Genomic DNA, 21,434 nt, shown 5'->3' on the forward strand with positions numbered 1-21,434 from the left:
CTTAAATAAAAATAGTTTATTATTGAAGACTTTGCATTGTTGGTCAAGTTGGGGATGTAGTTTGGGCATCTGTGGCATAGTTTGGCTCAGATTACAGTCACGGAAGGCCAAGCAGATGCTAGCTACAGCACAGAACTGTATCTGTGGGGGTCAGAGTTTGATTGAGAGGCGGCCATGATGTAGAGTCTGACAGAAGAGAGTCCAGCTGTTTATACTGTTTCTTAGACGGACGCTTCCCTCGCAGCAGTCGAAGGCAGTTTAAAAGACCCAGGTCTATCAGCACCTGGGAGGAAAAAACATGGAAGTGGTAGAATAATTCAGGGAATCTGTTGATATACAGTACTGCACAACAGTACTGAGGCACCCCTATACTTTATATTTTGCTCAGAAAATGACAAATTATTACTGTCTCAGGTCTGGGCTGGATTTCTGTTTATTTTATGTTCATCTAATATAAGTTACTTTTTAGACCCAGCACTTCTTTTATAATGGGAAGTGTGTTTGTTTGGGGGTTTTTTTTCTTTTTTTTTGTTTTTTTTAAAAAGCAAGTCTGTGTCCAAAGAAAATTTTGAAACAACTTCAGAGTCTTGAACTATTGCTCAAGACCTACTTTGCAAAACAAGCCTGGCTCCTTGAAAGCAAAGTATAAGGAAATGAAGTGTGAAGACTTTTGCACAGTATCGTATCTCACTTAAAGCAATGAAAGCATCATTATTACTATTACCCCATTTAATTTGATCCCTCTGTCCCACTGCAGCCTCCGTTTAACAGTCTACAAGATGGTATCACAAACCTTGACACCGTGTGCCCTCTTGCTTCTTATTGTTCCCTCACTGTTAATTATTTTTATTTTTTTTAAGATGCTTATCTATTTTATTTAACAAATGTGGCCACAGTTGTTAAATAATGTTCTATCAGTTACATCAATTCGCTAAAGAAAAATCCCATCTTCTTTATTCAGGCCTTCAACACCTCTAGAGTGGACTATGTGTGGTTAGTCCAAAATGCTGCTGTGCATCTTTTAACAGGCATCAGAAAGCATGGTCACATCACTCCTTTGGTCAGCACTGCTGCTTTTAAAATGTGCTATAATAAAAAAAAAAAAAGTCTACAGTAGGGCCTTATTCTAGCAAACATGTTCACTTTAGAATATTACGAGCTTTCTATCACAGCCACTTTAAAGATGTCTGATTTCGTTGATTTTGCTGTGTAGTTTAACAGACGGGGAATCTGGGAAGCTCCGTACAAATCACTCACCTCCACGACAAAACAAATGAGGAAGTTGAGAGCAGCCAGACTAACGAGCAGCAATTTAAAATTCATGTCAGAGATGTTGTACAGTTGAAGTAACCGGCTAAAGACAGCCCCAGGATACAACACCAGCCAGGTTGTCACACCAAACTGGACGAACAGCAGGATAAGGAAAACCACTGGGAAAAGGAGAGAAAAAAAACACTTGTGACTCAACTGTCCTGCATCAGTGATAAGTTTCACTAATGTTGAACTCAGTATGACTTTCATGAATAGTTCTAAATTTGTCCAAATGTATCGCCCTCCCAAACTGAAATCATCCTCCTTTGGCATTTGAACATGTTGACTCACTGTTGTGGTAGAGGGGTTTCTTGTGGGGGTAGCTCTTGGTGACCACCACTGACATGATGATGTACTGGAAACCAGATATGTCAAACACACAGGTGTTTTCGAAGTTTGGCAGATTGGCTGTTCCGACCTCAGTCGCATTGAGAGGAATATACCTAAAAATGAAGGAAGAGACAAATAAGAGTTAAAGTGCAGAACACGTGGGATGCTCTTTTTCTTAAATCTGCATCTGAACACACAGAAGTCAACGTAAACAGTTTTCTTGAGGGCAGTCTGATGAGAAATAAAAGCTATTTTGCTGACCACTCCTCTGAGGTTGTGATGAAGAGCGCAGCCAGCTGGCCCAGAGCAATCATGCAGGTGTGGATGAAGAGGCTGCCCAGTACAGGCAGGGCCAACAGACTAGCCGCGGGTCTGGAAGGGTACAGCTCTTCACTAGGGCCTCCTCTTCCCATCACAATGGCCAGCAGAGTCACCAGAAGAATGTCACAATACAGGAACTGCTGGTCTGCTACGCTCGTCTTCACCTGGACACACATCAAGAATGATTATTTAGGGGAGAAAAAAACAAACAAAACAAACTTGTATGATTTAGGACTTTGTTTTGTTTTCATGCAGATCAAGTCAACCGGACTGTGGTTCTGTTTGGCATTTGGTGTTAAGAGCCTGCACAGGTCACATTTTATGGGCTACCAAAGTGTTCAATATTAAGTGAAAGAACATTTTCCACATTTTAAAGTTGGAGCTCCACATACACATAGTCATTTCCATTTGCTTCTAAGAATAACAGTTAAAACTGCTTTTTTTGACAAGAGCTGAACAGAATGCAGTGTGCTTTCGCTCATGCCGTTTTATTAAAGTTTTTGGCCACATTCATTTCTCACTACCTGTAGACCAGGTTGTACTGTTTTGTTTTGTTTTTGGGGGGGGGGGGGGGGTTTGACCCTTGGCAGCGAGAAGTCCAATCAAGCACTTGTGATAACTTGCAATGAATGTTTCACATCGCTGTGGAGGAACTTTGCTCAACTTTTCTTCGGAGAACTGCTTTCATTCAGCCAAAGCGGAGGGTTTTCCAGCATGAGTGACCTGGATGACCTTCAATGAGCTCTTGGAGTATTTTTGGTAGGCTTGCCACTGTAGGTCCACCACTGTTCCGAGTTTTCACCATTTGTGGATCATGTCTCTCTCTGTGGATCCCTGGAGTCCCAAACCATCAGATATTTAACCCTTTCCAGACTGATAGATGTTGATTAATTTGTTTTTAAGCTGCTTTTTGAGATCTTTTTGCCTGTTTCGCCTTGTCAAACAGGTCACGTTATTTCTTTATCCAACAGATCTGCTAGTAATCAGGCCTGGGTGTGAAACTGAACTCATCGTTAAAAAAAAAAAAATGCATCTAATCACATTAATTCATAATTAATATAGAGGGTGGGATGAAGAGGGGGTAATAACCATTTCCCACAGGGCCAGGTAGGTCTGGATAGCCGGATAGCTTTTGGCTATCCAGACCTACCAAAATGCAGGTATCATTACACCTGTTTTGTGTTATCTTTGTCTTTGCTTATCTGAAACATGTGTAACGTTTATTATGAGTTATTTATACACATATTTTCATACATTTTTAGTTTATTTCAGTCATTTTATCCATAAAATGTATGTTTTGGTTTATTTCTACAATGGATGAAAAGCTGGCAATAAATTGCAGCTTCATGTTTAAGGTGATCTACGGGGACAAAGCAGAGAAAGATGAGGGAGTTGTGATCTGCTGATACTCACCGTGTAGAGGATGATGACGGAGCAGAACTGAATGAGGCTGTAGAGGGCCATGTATCTAAAGAGACTGAAGGAGGTGACCAGAGAACATCGTCCCTCTCTGAATGGAAAAAGAGTAGGACGGGGAAAAAAAAAGGACAGATCTTTTTCTTTTTGCAGACACAAATGAGAAGTTTGGTTGGTTTTCAAAAAGACTTCCCCCATCTGCTTTGTGTTTTCTAGGCTTTTAATCTCAGTCTTTACCTGATAAGCAGGGGCACACAGCTGATGTTTTCAGTTTTGGAAGTAAAAGGTGAGGCAACTGAAGCCTCAGCTTCGGAAAGAGAAACCCCGACATCAGCAGCTCTTAGTGCCCCGCAGTCATTGGCCCCGTCTCCACACATCCCCACTCGGTAGCTTCAGAAACAGTAGCAGTATTTCACAGTTAATGTTATAAAAATGATTCCCTTTCATTATATTTCTACTCTGTTTTATTTCCCATTTGTTCTCCTTATGTGTCAACTCCTTTCTAGTTTGTGTATGCTGCAGAAACTGTACTCACTTCAGTTTTTGCAGCTCCTTCACTAGCTGGGTTTTCTGGTCAGGGGCCATGCGTGCAAATATCGTGGCTCTCATCAAAACCTGCAGTGACAGCAGGTTAAAGTCATTAGCGTGCAAGTGCGGTGCACTGTCAAAGTATTCCTGTTTACACAGTTTCCATTACCTTCGGCAGATACTCAGGGAAGTGGTCACAGAGGACAGCAAAGGACTTGCCATTGATAGCCAAGTGATAGACAAAACCACCCTGATACAAACCCTGAGAGAGGAGGAGAGACATCAGTAACAGTAACTCGAATGAATCCTGCCAGTTGAAAAAAAGTAGGCCATAGCTGGACTTGTTATGCATACAACTGTCATAGAAACAGAAAGCATTCAAGCTGTTTAGAAATGTGTTGACATGAGAGAGAGATGAAGATCATACCATTTCATTTGCCTTCAAAGCTGCACAAATTTGCTTCCATTAAAAATGAACTATAACCAGGCAACAATATGAGTCCTCGACTTTACTTGAGCACTGAGGTCATTTACTTCCATGTTTGCAGGCCACAGGCACAAACACAGAAACCAGGCGTGACATCAGTGAGCAACACTTCAACCGGAACTCTTTCACAACGTAGCCGTTTCATAATTTCATAGCTGCTAGTATGACTGTAACAAACATTTTAGCAACAGAGTACAATCCAGAGTGGAGTGTCCCATTTAAGCAAGACCAACCTGAGTGATGACCTCTACTGAACTTTGGCCAGAAAGAGCCGCTTCCTCCTCCAGGCTGAACCTCAGGGTGGGCATGGACTGGGCAGTGTGGGGGGTTGCAGTGATGAATATCACCTTCTCGTCAGATCCCACCATCCCACAGGTTTTTGCTACATTAACTGCTGTTAGAACATTGTCCCCTATGGTTAAAAAGACACACAAGATGGGACAAAAAGACTTTTAAAAAACCCATCTGTGTCGATTCCTACAACTTACTATCTTATAACAAGAAATATTATAAGTTGCACGGTCAGTGATGAATACAAAAACATTCCTCACCAGTGACCATAATGCTGCGAACGTTCGCCTTTCTCAGGATGTTGATAACTTTGGCACTCTCAGGCTTTACCAAGTTCTTCATCATCAGCAAACCCAGAAAGTGCATGTCTTTCTCTACTTCCCCTCTGTGGACAAACAGCTTGATCAGCAAACATATTAAACTATTATAGATCATTTTTTAAAAAATGGATAAGTTTTTGTGCCACAATTAAGCCAGAAATATAGACTATGTTCTTACCGCTCAATGGTGCTTAAGTTAGAGTTCACATTTAATGGCTTGTAGGCGACTGCGAGAACCCTGAGGCCTTCACTGGAGAAGCTGTGCAGTTTGCTGGAGAACTGTGCTGGAACTGGAAATGCAAACATTCCATTTTGGACAAATGTCATAAAATAGGAAAACGTACTGCAAAAAAACAAAACGTGAGTAAATGTCACTAAAGCTATAGTTATGATTTGTGTCAATTTTGAACCTGTTTGAGTCTGGCAGAGGCTCGCCACCATCTCTGGAGATCCTTTGATGAAAGCAAGAGCTGAGCGCCCCCCGTGGGTCACTGTCACCACACTCATCCTCTGCAGGGCTGAGGAGAAGGGAAACCTTTGTACAATTGCCATCGCCTCATCCGTGGACTGAGAGCAAAATGAAAGAATAAATGAAGACTTTCGGCAAGTTCTTGATCTTTCCAAATGGCAGACAAAGCAGACAAAAAAAAAAATTACGCTGCTTAAGCTTACGCGTTTTCATTTATCCACCTGCCCTGGCTACATCTGCTTACCAACTGTCTTGCATTAGAAAAGAGGCACAAACCAAGTACATCTTTCATTATCAGCAGCCGAAACACAGGAGCAACTATTTGAAAAACAACCGCTGCCCATATAACAACTTTACAGTCAGTAAGCATTCGCTTTAATAAATCCTACTGATCAACCTGTATCAGTGATAACAGGGATACTCACTGCTCCATAAGCTTGTTGATCTGGTGGTCTCATTACTGCCAAAACTTTGTGGCCTCCAAACTCTGCATTTAGCACACTGCCATCTCCATCTGGCTCTTGAAGAGTCTGCAAAATCAGAAAAAAAATGAACTCCAATTCCCATTAATGTTTTCAGATTGTGAAACTGAAAGAGCCTCCAAGCATACATTTTCATCAATTATTTAAAAAAAATCCAAATTTTTAAATGAGATGCATGCGAGCTCAAGCACTTTGAAATAAGTAACACGGTAACATACCCAACCAGTGGACTCGACCATCTTAAGCTCCAAAGGGTCTCCGAGGAGCTGGCCACGCAGCAGCGCAACAGTGTGACAGCAAGCCAAGCCAGACCTCAGGTGCCCCGGAGGCAAAAGCCTGGGCTCAGGCACCAGCTCTGAAAAACCGGCAGGCCCCGCCTCCAACACTCCCCACACATCCAGACCCTCCTCTGTCAATGTTCCTGTCTAAGAAAACAGATGTACAAAGCACCAGCAACATGTAAAGTAGCTGTGGTTCATCTCTATGTACACAGCACACTTCTAGCAACACTCTCCCTCCTCACCTTGTCAAAGCAGAAGAGTGAGACCTTGCCACAGATGTTGATGCGCGGTGGACTGATGCAGAAGATGCCACGTTGCTTCAACCTTCGCTGAGCGTAGATTGTGCCAGTAGTGATGGCAGCAGGCAGAGCGGGAGGCACCGCAATGGTTACAATATCCAGACTCCTAATAACCAGCTCTGCCCAGGTCACCTGGATACACATCCAACCACATGTCAGTGATAGTATTTTACTATGCGAGCAAAACATGCAGTCACTAGAGATGCCACTTACATTTGATCTATAGAGGACCACAAAAATGTAAATGGTTCCAATGAGAGCTGCAGCAGTGAGATGGGGAATATTGGAAAAACTTGTTATTGGGTCAAAAGGTTTCATGTCTCAATGATAACCAGGTTGCTGTTAAAGCTCTTACCAACTGAAGCCAGGATGAGCAGGAACTTGACGGCATCTCGGTAAAAGCGGAAGTCGATTGGCTGAGGATATAAAATGGAGCTGACCAGGTCACCTTTGGCTGTGAAAAACCCTGTGGATAATCCACATACAAACAGAAGTGGTTTCACTTGGTGTATAAACAGTTTAAGTGCCAAAATATATTGAATGTATAATTATTTGCAACTGTAAACCCTTTTATATTTTCTTTATACTCATGTTTATTAATCACTTCAGGAAAATCTGATCCGTCTTGCCTCAGTGAAAAATATTTCTGCATGGAGTCAAAGCATCACAGGGTCCCTTCAACTTGCAAAATAAACTCTAAAAGAACGAGTCACATCATCGGTTTCTCTACTCACCGGTGCTTGTAACAACAGCAACAGCCCCACCGCCTCCTGGTCTTCCTCCCTTTGCCTGAATGAGCTGCGTACCGGAGAACAGGGTGTGTCTGCGCTCAGTGTCTGAGCTGTACTTCCTATCACTAGCCTGCAGTGGAGTCTTGAGGACGGGGACACTTTCGCCTGGACACAGATGACAAGAGCAGATTACTGCACACATTCCTCAAAAGTCAGGCTATAATAAGAATTAGTAACACACCTTTATGACCAAGCGCCACGACCATTAGTTGGTCAAATAATAAAAATGTGTCTGAAGCAAGTTATGTACCCTCTTTTGGACAGACTCCTACACTAAACATTCATTGAATAACTAGCACTGACATGTAAAGTAGTTTGGAAGTGAAGAAAATCCCTTCTGATGGCCAATTTGTTGCTTTAGTTACACTCAAGGTTGTGAAATGTGACTTGACTCTAGCCTTGATAACACTTTTAAATTAGTCTTGTGGGCACGACGAGCAAATAACATGACGACTGAGGAGCACAGCCAATCGATTTTGTTTTTCCACACATTAACTCCAGATGCGGAGAATCGGGTCAGGACCTGGTTATGATAGTTACATAGGGACATTGTTAGAAACTGTCGTCTCTCAAAAAGCAGGAAATTGTCTGCCTCACATTTATTCTCACTACTGGAACGACTCAGTTTGGTTTAGGCCAGGGTGCTACCTGGTTAGAACACACTGAAGGCATGATGCAAGATCTACGAATTCATCCGACTATTACCCGTTTTAAAACATCATATGGGCCACAGAGCTATCATACACTACACAGACTGGCAAATAAAATGTCCAAACATTTGCTCTCACGTGCACATCTGCAGGATGTCTTAGAAAAGTTCAAAATGGCTGTTTGAAAATGTCTTTAGGTGCTGTTAAGGTCAATTAATTACCTGTGAGCATGCTCTCATTGACAAGACACTCCCCAGCCAGCAGGGCAGCATCGCAGGGCAGCAGCATACCTTCCTGAGGGATGATCAAACAGTCGCCGGGGACCAATTCCACTGAACTCACACACTCCTCCTCTGAGAAAACACACAGTCCAGTACAGATGTCTATGCGAAGGCTTCTGGAGTGACTGGTCAGAATCAAAAACCTACTGAACATGATAATTTCACACTTCCTTTGCAAATGTTTGTCCTCGTGACCAGTCCTGCACTAATGTGCTTAATGTAGTACTTTTCTCTGTTTCTGCATGTGTAACCTTATAGGCAATGTGGAACCAAATTATATTTTCTCACTCTCTCTTTTTTTGTTACATTTCTATAGCTGCTGGATATTTTTGCAAACTAGTTAAACAAACAAAAAGCTCAGCTGGTTTTTGCCTCAAGGGAACAGCTTAAAGTTTCCCTGGGGAGTTTTTCTGTTTGCACTCAGCGATGCTTAGTAGAACATGTTTGTATATGAGATAGAATAACAAAGTTACACAACTACAGCCGGTAAAGCACATTGTCAAGGTCCTTGTCCACGTAGGTGCATAAAGAGAGGACCATAAAGGGAGGACAAGCATGTGCCAGTTAAACCGTTTAACAAATTACTTGTACACTGTAACTGGTCCAAATGATCAGACCTGACATTCTGTTTTAACAGGGTGCATCTGTGGTTTAAGAGTTAGCAACTGTTACCGACACAAATGAGTTTCATTTAGTTTGAACACTATTTTTTTTATCTCATCAGCAAATCGAAGTGTTTTTAACTGATAAACATGCTCCTCTCAGTGACTGTCTTGGCTTTAACAATTAAAACTTTTTAATATTATTTATTATTTATTGAGCATATCGACTGCTCTTCCATCTTCACATGAATTACATTAGTGGACTCCTGTCAAAGTTATTTTAAGTATCAATCAGTTAAACATTCCACAAATAATTGTGTTTCTGGAAAAAAAGTAAATTCATATTATAAAACATCTGCTTAAAAAAACAAACAAACAAAAATACCCCTCACCTCCCGACTTTCTGCGAATAGTGACGGTTGTGATTAGCTGGGCCATGTTGCGAAGCGTGATGCTTTGCTGGTCACAAAAACATAAATACCATTATTCTCTCGTTTCTGTGCTTAAACACAGTCAGTTACAATTCCAGTGTGTTTCTGATAACAGGCTCACCTTCCGGGTCTCATAAAGTGAGATACCGATGGAGATGACAGAGATAATAAATATACATATGGCATAAATATAATACTGATCAACCGTCCAGAGGATGATGCTGAACATCTGGAACACATAGAATGGGTTGAGGATCTACAGAAACAAAAAAAAGAGTGAAAAAAATATGTTAAAAAATATATATAACTGGATGCATCATGTGAGCTTTTTAAATAAATTATTACATCAAATATTTAAAAGCCAAATGAAAAAGAAATCGGTATGAAGGTAATCATGTATCCCACCTCCTCAAACAGCAGCTTTGGGTAAGGCTTCACAGGCACATCAATAAGATTTGTTCCATATATGGTTCTCCTGAAAGAAATCGTGCATTTGATTATTCAGCATGGTCCTCTGAGATTAGGGAATGTGTTGTGTCCATGTGTTTCCTACCTAAAGCTCTGCTCCAGGGGACTCAGTCCCTTTTGGGAGCCATGCAGGTTATTGCAGGTCCAGTCCTCATTGAGGACACTATAAAAACAAATTAATCCACTTTTTTTTTCCACAACACAACGAGTGCATTAGACTATTAAAAGAGTGAGTTTTGGGGGTATGTTCTTCTTTTTATTTAAGACACACAAACTCATGAGTCTAGTTTAGTTGAATCCCACTGCATTATAGTTTTTTCCGTACCTAACGCGACAGAACGCGCCTTTCCTATCCACCCAGACATAACGCAGTCCTTCAAACAGGTAGTACCGCAGCAGTGTTTTCTGCAACACAATAAAGCTGTCAGATCTTGGAGAAGTACCATTCAGGACAAAAGGTTCTGCTGAAACATCTGCTTTACCTCCTCTTTGTACAGCTGAACTGTATCTCTGGATTCGGTATCCTCTGACTGTCCAAGCAACTCCAAACTGGAAAGAAACAACCAAGTTAGATTAGTTTTGTTTAACAGTTCTCTTAGATATATGTACACAGTTGAAAGGCTTAGGGTGTTGTGTGAATATATAGACAAGTAGTTCACCTTCCCTCCTCCATCTCCTCTGTAAGGACCTCCACCACATGCTGCTGGCCAAAACTGTCCTGAAGGAAAAGGTTACACAAATTCACCAGTTAGAGTTGGAAACTGGACACTTTCTTAAAGCAAGACAGGAAGTATCTAACAGAAAACTGCCATTCAATCTAGGTGATCAGAACATCACAAAATAAAGTAAAGTAATAACTGTTCAGGTTAGTGTAAGCAGGAGTATTTCACTAAAAAGTTCCAGTACTTCAGTGATTCACCCACCTGCTGTTCAAACCTTCTGTTTACATTTGGCAGCCAATCTGAAGACAGTTGGCGTAAAAGGAAGCTGGTCTTAATGAGAGAGGAGCTAAAAAAGCTTGTTTCAAACTGTGAATGCAGGACACCAGGAATACAAAGCTGGAGATGACGCCCTATTTAAAACTTTGGAATGGAACTATCATTGCATATATTAGCGAGCATATATTTTTTTTAAAAGTTACGTAAAGTTACGCTAGTATGCTGGATGCCCTTCCTGACGCAACCCCAAAAGGATTTTTGTTTCTTCCTGGAATCTTTTGTTGGAGAATGTGTAAACAACTATACATAATACATATACTAATACTCTATGACCAAGCCAGTTTTTGCAATAAGAAGCCTAGATTAAGTCCTGCAAGGACAATGTGGAACAAAGTGATAGGCAGTGATAATAATGCCAGCCATCAGGTTGAGTTTACTTCAGCATAGGAACTGTTTGATTATCTCACTCTGAGAAGCAGAATATCCGCCAAAGCCGGAGGGCAGGACTTGCAGCGGGCAAAGACACCAAACCGTGGGCGCCAGTGAAACACAAGCAGGAGGAGCCCTAAGGACAGCAGGGCAGCCAGTCGACACAACCACACCCGCCAGCGCACCCACTTATACCCCTGAACATCCTGGTGGGAGAGAGAACCAAACAGGATTTCAGGTTCAAAATCAGACTCATTTTCACATCCACACAGCGGTTCATTTCCATAAATCTAGTCAACTTATCATTGGTGGCATTGCATGTTAAAAAGCCACTGTAGGAAGCCAGATTGTGTCTTGTATTGTCTTTGGAAGTGATACTAAAAACCACAAATGATAGAAGTTATTTATAACAAGGCCACAGAGACCAACGCAAGTTCTGCATCTACAGGTGACAGGTGCTGGGCACAACATCAAGTCATCAGTTTCTGCACTTTCACTTATACAGCATTTGATTTTCCCAGTTTAACCTTTTCTTTTCTATATCTATCTAACTCACAGCTAGATAACAAACAACACACACCACAACAGGAATCAGAAACACTGAGTAGGTTCTTACCATGTGTGTGTCAGGACTCAGTAGGGGGTCTCGAGGACTGGGTGAGGGGAGTCCGCTCTGCGGCTCCACCACACTACCTACAGAACAGGATATGCAGGGTGAATGGTGCGTCTGTTAAAACATTAACATGAACCAAGCAGCATAAAACACACACACACACACACGCGCCTTCAAAGTCAATATTGACAAAACGCAGTGCAAAGCTTGTGTCCGGTCCATGCCGCAAACTTGAAGAAGACTTTCTTTAATGTGAGACATCCTGAGCAGGAATTCAGATACAAATATTAAAAAATGTTTTGCCTCTGCAATGTAGTCTAAACTGAACAGGGAGAGCTCTCCAGTCCAGGACAGTGCGGGTAAAAACATCTCACAGTTGTTCATCTGTGTACTTCTAAATAAGTAAGATCACAATGTATATGATTTTTAGGAGATTCAAGAGTCACCATAAACTCTAATAAAGTCAATCCGCGCATCTCATTAAGCTGGAAACACTTTGAGGTTTTACGAAAACATTAACTTTACAGCGCGAAAGAGGTGAAAACCTCGCTATAAACTCATACCGATAACAGCGAAAATCAAAACAAAAGCACAATAAACGACGCTATTTTCAGAACAGACTTCCGCTTCCAAACAGCTGGCTCGTATCGAAAAGAAAACCACATTCCTTTAATTTGAAAACACAATTTAGGAATAGACTGACCTTACCCTCAAAGCGCGATTAAAATTAAGCCTTTTCCCGAAAGTTACGGATCAGACCACCTTGCAGTGGTGCTTCGGCTCCCTGTAGCCTGCACTGATCCGGGCTCTTCATGCTTACGAGTCTAACCGGCTTCTGAAACAAACCCGTCACACGAAACGTCACCCGGAAAACTGCAGACAGGACGTTCATTTTTATTTATTTTAATCTAGTTTTTTTTTTTTTTATCATATCTGAGACTACGCATGCGGACAAATGGACAGGACAGTTACATTAAAAAATGTACTGGGGAAAGGGGAATCTTATCTTATTATTATAAAGGTAGCTAACAGCCAGAGTGCAACCCGCCCACCGCCCCGGGTGAGGTAACCATGGGAACAGCACAGTAATTAAATCGCACCTGAGCACAGTATGAGGGCCATTCAATACCTCACAGCTGTTTTCTGGCACAGACATTACACTGCTGCTTTCCCTTGTTTGAAAACTAAAAGAACGAGTTAATCTGGTTCATACCCGCGCGCGCACACACACACACACAAACACAAACACAGCAACAGTTAGAGACAACAACACAATTACGTTTCTGTGCTTGTTTGCGCCACCAGCTATCTTAAAATACACTGGATGTTGCTGCAACACTGTGGACAGTGCTAGCTGAGAAACAGTGATTGCTCTCTGCCTTTCTGATCGTGTGCTTTGCTAAGATAAAAGACAAAGTGGAGATAGCAGAGGGCTAATCTGCGCCTTTCCCAGATCACCTACCCATCTAGTTTATGTCCCAGTACACCTTAGCTACATTTAACTACATTTCAACAGATAACAAAAGAGAGAAACTCTACGGAGGTAAAAATCTACATTTTTAAGGGGAAAAATGCCTTTTACAGCCAAATGTTTTAACTGGTTTATATCAAACTTCTGTCTTTCTATTAAAATTATAATTAAACTGAAAACAGTGCTTTGTCAAAATAATTTTCAACATGACTCCTGACTACCAGGGTTTGCTTCTAGAAAGACTTACAGTTGCTTACCTCATTTCATTTCAAGACCAAGATGATATTGATTGGAAAAACAAGAAACACACGCACATATCAAGTTATCATTAAGACAATGTATTGTGCATGATACCATAACTGCTGCATGTTCATAATAAGAATATGATGTACGACACACGCATGTACACACGCACACTACCCTGACCACAAGAAACAACCGAGTCATCTGTTCTGCCATGCCTGTACTGCAGTCATGTGGAGGATTATCCAAGTTGGGCAATTTGACCAAATCACATGCTCACTTTGGTCGAACTAGGCCATACTCAACCAAAAGAAGCCTGTAAAGTATCAGCTATTCATTCACCACAGTGGGCCTTGATTTTGAAGTCATTCACCACGGTTTTCTGTGTACCTAACTATTTGGAATGGCTCATTTAACGACATGTTGCTACTCACCAGCTTCTACCAATTTTCTTTGTAAAAATCAGTGCTTGATTTCATCCGGTTAAGAGTCACCAACTCATTCAAATATGTCACCCATGTAAGGTGTCATCTCTTTACAAAACTTAAGAAAGCCCAGACTTTCAATTTCACGATAATACAGAACTTACACAGAGTAAAATTTCTGCAGTGTCTCAAAAAGGAAATGCCCTGTGTGCAAAAAAAAAAAAGACTAGACAGACACAAGACAGTCATCTGAGCTGAGGATGCAAAAACAAATCCTTGAAATTAAATAACCCAATACTGGGCTTTTCTGCCGGGACCAAGAGTCCGTACACCCAAAGGATAACCTTGCCATCCTGATATGGCCAGTAAATTCCTTTGTTACATCTTAGCAACTTAGAAACAGTTTTAGCAACAACAGCAGTGAAATTTACTGACTCGGAGCCCAAACAATACTTTATGAAACTGCAAAAGGGCACACAAACTGAAAGGTGCTAGTATCTGCAGCTGCAGCAGATACAACAGCAATACCATAAGTAACAGTAAATTGAGGAAACAGTAGTTTCTGTAGTGCTTTTGTAAGTAGCAAAAGTAGGGCAATGGTGAAGTCTTTAGATTGCCAAGGTCTAAAGGGATAAGCATTAATTCATCTCCAGGGTATTATGTTATTGGCTGAAATTTCACAAGAACTTGACCGAAAAATCAGTGGCAGCAGGTCTTATAGAGTGACTGTTGTCAGTAAGTATGGAGGAGGTGAGAAGAGAGGTAAACAATGAGTGTCTACAGGGTGAGGCTTCTGTTATGGTTGGGTCTGCATTTCATCTAGTGGTGTTGGGATCTTGTCAAAACTGATAGAATTATAAATGGAGCAAAGTACCATCAGATTTTGACCTGCCATACAATGCATAGAATTGAAAATGTCTGATTGGCAATGGGTTTATGGCAAGTGCAAGTGCAGTAAAAGCACACATTTATAGAAAAACACAGAGTAGAACACTATCAGTCATGAACTGGACTGTCCCCAGAGCCCAGACCTGAACATTATCAAAGCAATGTAGGATCATCTAAACGGAAAACAGAACAAAAAGCAGCCAACATCCAAAGAAGAGCTTTGAATGTTCTTCAAGAAGCCTGGAGAACTATTCTTGAAGACTACTTAAAGACATTTTTATGAAAGATGCCTAACAGAGTTCAGACTGTGCTGAAGAATAAAGGTTACTTCCTAGCTTGCTAGAACTGTAAAAACTAGGTTGCTGCCTTATATACTGTATTTTCATTTACGTTTGCACATTTTTCGATAAATCGCTGCACCTTTTTCCCATTTTTCTACAAAAATATAAAGAAATGAAAGGTGGTTCGCTTCACATTAGAGTTGAATTTCCAGTAATTCTGGATGCTTATCTTTATTAGCAGCCCTTTGTCCTTTGTTGACACTATACTGACATAGTACACAGTCGATCAAATGAAAAAAATAAGAAAGTGGGACCTTAGTACGCAAGCTGACAGAAGATGACCGTTAGTTTTTGCCATCAGTGGCCAACATTTATCCGTATCTAGCCGGCGAGATAACAGAGTTGTGGCTAACAGTTAGCAAACACAGTGTGTATGTTTGCAGGAAACATTCCCTTTAAAGCATCCGCACTTACCGCTCCCGTTCATCCCGTCGTCAGATCCCGCATACCTCTCATACCATCATAATGTTAATGACAAACAGTTTCCTGCTCCCGGTCATAAAAGCTTCTTTCAAACCATGCAGCGACCTAAACTACAATGACACATGTCTACGGATAGCCTCCTCGTCCAAAATTGTGACGACGCAGAAATAGCATTAAGTTAAAGAGCGTGGTACGCGAAGCGGTGATGTTTACTGCTGGTTTGGTAAGGACCACAAATATCTGCTCATTTCTTTCACGTGGCGCCTTTTTCCAAATAAAGCCGTCATGATATGCGTGAACAGTTGTTGTTTTAGGTGCAGTTCATGTGGATCACGCATATCATGACAAAAACAACACGTCATGATTACATGTCCCTAGAATGAAAATTGGCATCCAACAAATTAACTTTGGCCTTACACAAAAGAAAAGTTTACATTTTTATTAAATGGCCAAAAATAACAAATAAAATGCTATGACCTAATATTGGAAAACCCGTTTAATTAAATATAAATACCAACCAATCGTATTCAGCCATCGCCAAGAGTAGAGGCGGGTGGATCCAAGGGCGTAGATTTTGTTTTGGCATTGGTGGGGACGGATGATTCAACCACCGAACCACCTTTTTGTCTTTGCTTCTTGATAAAAAGGGAGAATATATACTTGCCTACATATGCTATTCTACATGCTTTTAAACCATTTAAAATTGCAATTCATAGTTTTATATATTAATTATATAATGTTAAATTACTATTAAATGTATTTTACTTCAGCCATATTCCATATAAATCAGGTATCATACAAAAATAAAAAATAGCTTCAAATACAGTCATGACAATAAAAGAATATGACTTTAAGGACTTAACAACATTACTTCAGTTATATTACACCAACATCTCTTATATACATTAGCACTAAGGGAACACTGAATGACCTGGTGGGTTTTGTCCATAAAACTACTCATCTAAAATTACCACAAAGTAAAAGATTTCTCAGCAAAATTATGCAACATTTTAGGCACACTATAAAAACATTACTGATGAGTCACTCATCAGTAATGTTTGTTGGGTGAGTGCATTTTTAAAACAATTTCTGCAAACTGCACTACAAGGTGGAATATTTGCAAAATCATGGCTACTTCATGATATATTGTCTCAAAATTAACCCTATGAATATCTCAGTACCATTAGGATGAAATTTTAAGGTTAGACGTATAATTTTAACAGCCTCTGTAAACTAATATCCTGGCTTGCTCGAGGCTGCCGTTTTCTCTGACAGTTTCAATCAAAATTAGAAATGCTGCTCTGAGACTGAGATAACTAATAGTGCTGCCTGTTGTGCAGTTAGTTTCCAAAACACGTTATTCATGGTTACAATTTTAGACTGATGTGGGCCAAAGCCTAGCATAGCCTGTAACGTTATTATGACGGACACATTTTATGAGTGAACTTGACTTTAAGTGACTTACAGGTTTCTTTGAAAAATACTTTCTTATATCCAGGTTCTTCCTTTGCGCTGCCATCCTCCTCTCCTCCTTGCAGCGCAGGCTTGGCGCTGCTAAAACTAAACAGAGTTTTTCTGTACTCGAAGAGATCAAATTATTGGTGGGGAAAATTCAATAATTGCTGGATATTGGTGGGGACATGTCCCTTCCGTCCATGCCAAATCTACGCCCTTGGGTGGATCAATCCAAATATCGATACCGACGCTCTTATTGGTATAGATACCAGCGCGAAGGACCAATACTTTGTTTCTATCCAAGTTCACCACGCAGTTAAATAAATTAATAATTGTGTTAAATAAATTATTTACTTGCCAATGAAATCATATACTTGAAACATGAGCTACTAAAAATATTTGAATCTTTTTGCATTGACTGTCATCTCTATTTTATTTATAGCCTACAACACATTAAAACAAGAGAAGCTGACCTAAAGTTGGTTAGAGACAGGCACATTTCAGGTCTTCAAAAAAACACATTTTCAACATACATGCAAAACTGAAAGGTGTGAATTACTGTATTAACTAATTATTATGGGAGGTAAAAAAAAAAAATCTGTTTTAGTGGTCATTAGAATGTGTCTAAAATCTGCAAACTCATGACACACTGCTCTTTCTGGCATAGCTGGTATCTAATACCAATAACAGCGTCGGTACCTTTAAAGATTAAAAGTATTGGTACTGGTATCGACAATATTGGCCCTGTATTTACTTAGTGTTGGATCAATACCAGAATGTGCAGTATGACAGAGCACCACCACAAAGGCTGGTATGGAGACAGTGTGTAAATGGCTTTAGCATAACATGGGTGTAATATTACCTGGTAACATTTTACCACTACTCATTCTGCTAAGAATATTTATGGTCGAAAAAAAAGTTCTCGTTTACACAGTGAAATCGGCTTACTACAGACCAATAACACATGCAGCCCCGTAGCTGTTGGGCAGCTTGTAGGTGTAGGACATCAAAATTTAGAATTCGGGTAGCGTTTGTTGTCATTATGACAACAGGTGCAGATTTTTCACCATAGGTTATTTCTTCCTCTTTGCCATGAGCAGAAAATTATGTTACTGTGACAAAACATTTGATATGTTTTCATCTCATTATCCTTCCCTAGGAATGCAAGTTACAAAGATGATCAGCATACGAGCATGGTCTCCATATCAAGCTTTACTCGAGTTTAATGATTATGCATATAAATATTAACAAGCTGATACAATTTCAAGCAAATGTAGTACAGCATGCAAAAAGCAGAACTGTAGTCCAACATGTCGCAACACTTGTACGGCATTTCTAGCGTCCTTTTCTCAGAATTTCCATCTTCCTGTTCACTTAAACACACTTGGACTCATTCAAACACATAAGACACTCATCAAGAGCACAAAATGTACAGTTCTAAGCAAGGTTTACAGCTGGCCTCCTAAGTTTGAGGTATTCTCAGTGGATCTTGAGCCAGTTTCATATTCACACGCTCATGAAGCTGCTGCTTTCTTCTCTTTGTAAGTCGCCATCATTTTCTTGATCTCCGCGATGGCCTTTCCCGGGTTGAGTCCCTGTAGAGAAGTGAGTCAGACAGAGTGAGAAACTGAAAGTCTTAACTGTGAGGAAGCGTGTGTTTGGTCACATCGGAGCACCTTGGGACAAGTCTTAGTGCAGTTCATGATAGTGTGGCAGCGGTACAGCGAGAAGGGGTCCTGAAGTTTAGACAGGCGCTCCTCTGTGAATTCATCACGGGAGTCAATCATCCACCGGTACGCCTGTGGGATAAAGACACCAAATTCAGTATCAATGGCATCTCCACCAGCAGTTAAAAAAAAAAAAAAAGAGCTATCTCCCTAACATTATAATAATAATATAATATATTACCTACCTGCATGAGGACAGCAGGTCCAAGATATTTGTCTCCATTCCACCAGTAGCTGGGACAGCTGGTGCTGCAGCAGGCACAGAGGATGCACTCGTACAGGCCATCCTGTTATGTTAGACAGTCAAATACCAGCTTATTCTGCCTGTTTAATCAAATTAGCAACAGCTCCTAAAACGTTGCTACCAAATTAATTATTTATTTTAATGGTTAAACCAGAGGTGTCAAGCATGACGCCTGGGGGCCAGAATCGGCCCAGTGTGAAGAAAGACAGAAATTTGGACTTTTAACTGCATTTCTCAGGTTTTACAGCTTCTCCTAATGACAAAAGGTTCCCCCATGACATCTCACAATACAGCAAAGTAATTACATTATAGATTTCTGTAATTTTACACATTTACTTCTTACAATTTAAGCCGAAAGAGTCAGGCTGACAGATTTCTTTCAATTTACTACAGCAGCATTTCTTCATCATGTAGAAAAACCAAGGCACACTGTTGAAATGAAGCTTCTTCATCTTATAATAAGATATCCCATTGATTAAATCTGTAGTTAAACTTCTGAAGACTGACAGAAAGTGGAGTTTCACTGGTCTGGCCTACATATAAAAGTTGGCTGTATGTGGTCAGCAGTGTAAAATAAGTTTGACATCTCTGGGTTACGCGATCAGTTCTCAGCGTGTTATACAGTACTGACACGTGGCTTCAATGTTGCTTGTGTTAACCATGTGAATCACGTAGAGATTAAAAGAATAAGTTTTTTTCTTTTTCTACCAGCTTCTGTCTGTCCTCCACTGACTGGAAATACTGCTCCTTCCCCTCCTGAGATTCATCTTTCTTTTTCAAGTAGGGCTCGATGGATTTGTACTGCGCGTAGAAGTTGCTCATATCCTGGTGGTAATAAGGAGAGACACATGATGAATGTAATAAACTGTAATATACTTCCACGTCGCTTGTTTTTAAACTTAGATGGGTTCTCTCGACTAGCAGTACTTACAGGCACCAGATCTTTGACGACATACATGTGTGGAAGCGGGTAGATTTTGGTGGGTTTGCTAGTGTTGGCGTCAATCTTGTTAAGGCACGCCAGAGTGTTTCCTCCATTTATATTCATGGCACATGAGCCGCAGATACCTGAAGATATTTGAGATATTCACAGACAGTCAGTCTGAAACCAAGTCACTGATTTCTTTCATTCAGAAATTGTTCACATTATTATGTGCAAACAGAATCCAAATGGCCTCTCTTACCCTCACGGCAGGAACGTCTGAATGTGAGCGTGGGGTCTATTTCATTCTTGATCTTAATGAGGGCATCCAGAACCATCGGCCCACAGCTGTAATAATGAGGACACGTCAGTAGATTAGACAATGGCATAAAACGTGCAGTAAAAAGTAAACATACTGCTCAGCAGCCTTCTGTTCAATGACCAGTTCATGACTTACGTGTTGAGATCGATTTCATACGTCTGCATTCGTGGTTTGTCTCCAGACTTGTCGGGGTCCCAGCGGTAAACCTGGAACTTTTTGATCCTGGGTTCAGGAGCCGGAGCAGCTGCAGTCTGAGCATGGCGCACCATCTGTACCACAGATAGTAAACAAACAATCCCAAATGAACTGAACTGAACATTACCAAGGTATCTGAATAAGAACAGTACAACAGTACAGTCCGATTAAAAACATTAGATATGTACAAAGGGACGCCTCATGATGTGACATTCCTGTTGGTGGTGCCATGTAAAACTAATCTGGGAGTATCCTGGAATACAAGAGTCTATCTAGTACGAGTGCTAATGCATTCCCTCGTATGAACAACAGCAACAAGGGCATTTAATTTACAGTTATAATGACAGACAATACACTTAGATGCCCTCAGATCAGTCTTTGTCGCGTTGTGTATTTACACAACACAGTTACTTACTGTACGCTCCTTTTGTGTAAGATAGTATGGAGTCTCCCCCTAGTGGAGGCCTGAAAGAACTGAACTGAAAGCGTTACATCACCTTGCGGACTTTCGTTATCTAACTGACTCTTCCAGGACAATAAAATATCAATTTAATGCATTAATAGCTGATATATTTATTAGAAGTTATGAAGTGTATAACCTATGTGCACTACCACTCAACAAAGAGGTCTTTACGAGGAGAAAAAGTTATCCGACAGTTTTCGCTTGACAGCTGACTCTGTCAAGTACTGTCAGATTTACACATAGGCATAGGATACAAAAAGGCCTATGCTACACATAGGCATAAACACTTTGTGATAATATCCTGTAGCCTAGCAAAAAAGTAAACAGTGCACGAACCAACAAAAAAGCCATTAATAGTTACGTCAGTGAAGCCTTCAAATACCGAATTAGATGTTTTTTGTTGGGGTTTTTTTTTCTACTTACCACCATCACACTAGAATTCCTAAAAGCCAAAACATTTCTACTCAGACACGCCACCGACATGTTTCTGCCTGGATATTTCTGACAGCCACAATAGTCTCGGTCACTTTATGTGAACTGCTGCTGCTGTCTGTGCTCCTGATGTAAGCCGAGACCA

General features: G+C 40.7%; 2 protein-coding genes across 4 annotated transcripts; both read right to left on the minus strand.

Moving 5' to 3' along the window:
- Position 1: 1 nt before the first annotated feature.
- atp13a2 (ATPase cation transporting 13A2) lies at positions 2 to 15,845 on the minus strand. Of its 3 annotated transcripts, none has more exons than XM_026153760.1 (29): positions 15,521 to 15,845; positions 11,742 to 11,818; positions 11,164 to 11,331; positions 10,418 to 10,476; positions 10,241 to 10,307; positions 10,084 to 10,163; positions 9,844 to 9,921; positions 9,696 to 9,765; positions 9,412 to 9,546; positions 9,252 to 9,318; positions 8,198 to 8,329; positions 7,270 to 7,431; positions 6,891 to 7,001; positions 6,749 to 6,795; positions 6,479 to 6,667; positions 6,174 to 6,380; positions 5,899 to 6,003; positions 5,415 to 5,571; positions 5,183 to 5,294; positions 4,945 to 5,069; positions 4,627 to 4,805; positions 4,076 to 4,168; positions 3,914 to 3,993; positions 3,616 to 3,768; positions 3,376 to 3,472; positions 1,903 to 2,126; positions 1,603 to 1,754; positions 1,258 to 1,430; positions 2 to 283 (listed from the first exon to the last, which is right to left on the minus strand). In XM_026153760.1, the coding sequence occupies exons 1-29, from the start codon at positions 15,531 to 15,533 to the stop codon at positions 119 to 121; spliced, it is 3,477 nt and encodes a 1,158-aa protein (XP_026009545.1). In that variant the 5' UTR covers positions 15,534 to 15,845; the 3' UTR covers positions 2 to 118. The 3 variants fall into 3 exon arrangements, with proteins under 3 accessions (XP_026009545.1, XP_026009547.1, XP_026009546.1); XM_026153762.1 differs by lacking the exon at positions 15,521 to 15,845 and adding an exon at positions 13,467 to 13,691; XM_026153761.1 differs by lacking the exon at positions 15,521 to 15,845 and adding an exon at positions 12,447 to 12,798.
- A 2,333-nt stretch (positions 15,846 to 18,178) lies between these two features.
- LOC113013876 (succinate dehydrogenase [ubiquinone] iron-sulfur subunit, mitochondrial-like) lies at positions 18,179 to 21,434 on the minus strand. The gene is made up of 8 exons (XM_026155087.1): positions 21,281 to 21,434; positions 20,335 to 20,468; positions 20,140 to 20,225; positions 19,887 to 20,023; positions 19,664 to 19,780; positions 18,897 to 18,998; positions 18,661 to 18,783; positions 18,179 to 18,579 (listed from the first exon to the last, which is right to left on the minus strand). The coding sequence occupies exons 1-8, from the start codon at positions 21,338 to 21,340 to the stop codon at positions 18,499 to 18,501; spliced, it is 840 nt and encodes a 279-aa protein (XP_026010872.1). The 5' UTR covers positions 21,341 to 21,434; the 3' UTR covers positions 18,179 to 18,498.

The sequence above is a fragment of the Astatotilapia calliptera genome, chromosome 20, assembly GCF_900246225.1.
Source record: "Astatotilapia calliptera chromosome 20, fAstCal1.2, whole genome shotgun sequence".
Taxonomy (NCBI): Eukaryota; Metazoa; Chordata; class Actinopteri; order Cichliformes; family Cichlidae; genus Astatotilapia; species Astatotilapia calliptera.

What these genes read in the sequence shown, in the direction of transcription:
- atp13a2 (XM_026153760.1), bottom strand. An exon ending in CACTTTATGAGACCCGGAAG is followed by an intron (nt 9,319 to 9,411) that starts GTGAGCCTGTTA and finishes TTTTGTGACCAG; the next exon opens with CAAAGCATCACGCTTCGCAA. An exon ending in TCGCAGCATTATGGTCACTG is followed by an intron (nt 4,806 to 4,944) that starts GTGAGGAATGTT and finishes TTTTAACCATAG; the next exon opens with GGGACAATGTTCTAACAGCA.
- LOC113013876 (XM_026155087.1), bottom strand. Translation starts at nt 21,340, where the DNA reads ATGTCGGTGGCGTGTCTGAGTAGAAATGTTTTGGCTTTTAGGAATTCT. An exon ending in GGAATTCTAGTGTGATGGTG is followed by an intron (nt 20,469 to 21,280) that starts GTAAGTAGAAAA and finishes TCTGTGGTACAG; the next exon opens with ATGGTGCGCCATGCTCAGAC. An exon ending in TATGAAATCGATCTCAACAC is followed by an intron (nt 20,226 to 20,334) that starts GTAAGTCATGAA and finishes TCATTATTACAG; the next exon opens with CTGTGGGCCGATGGTTCTGG.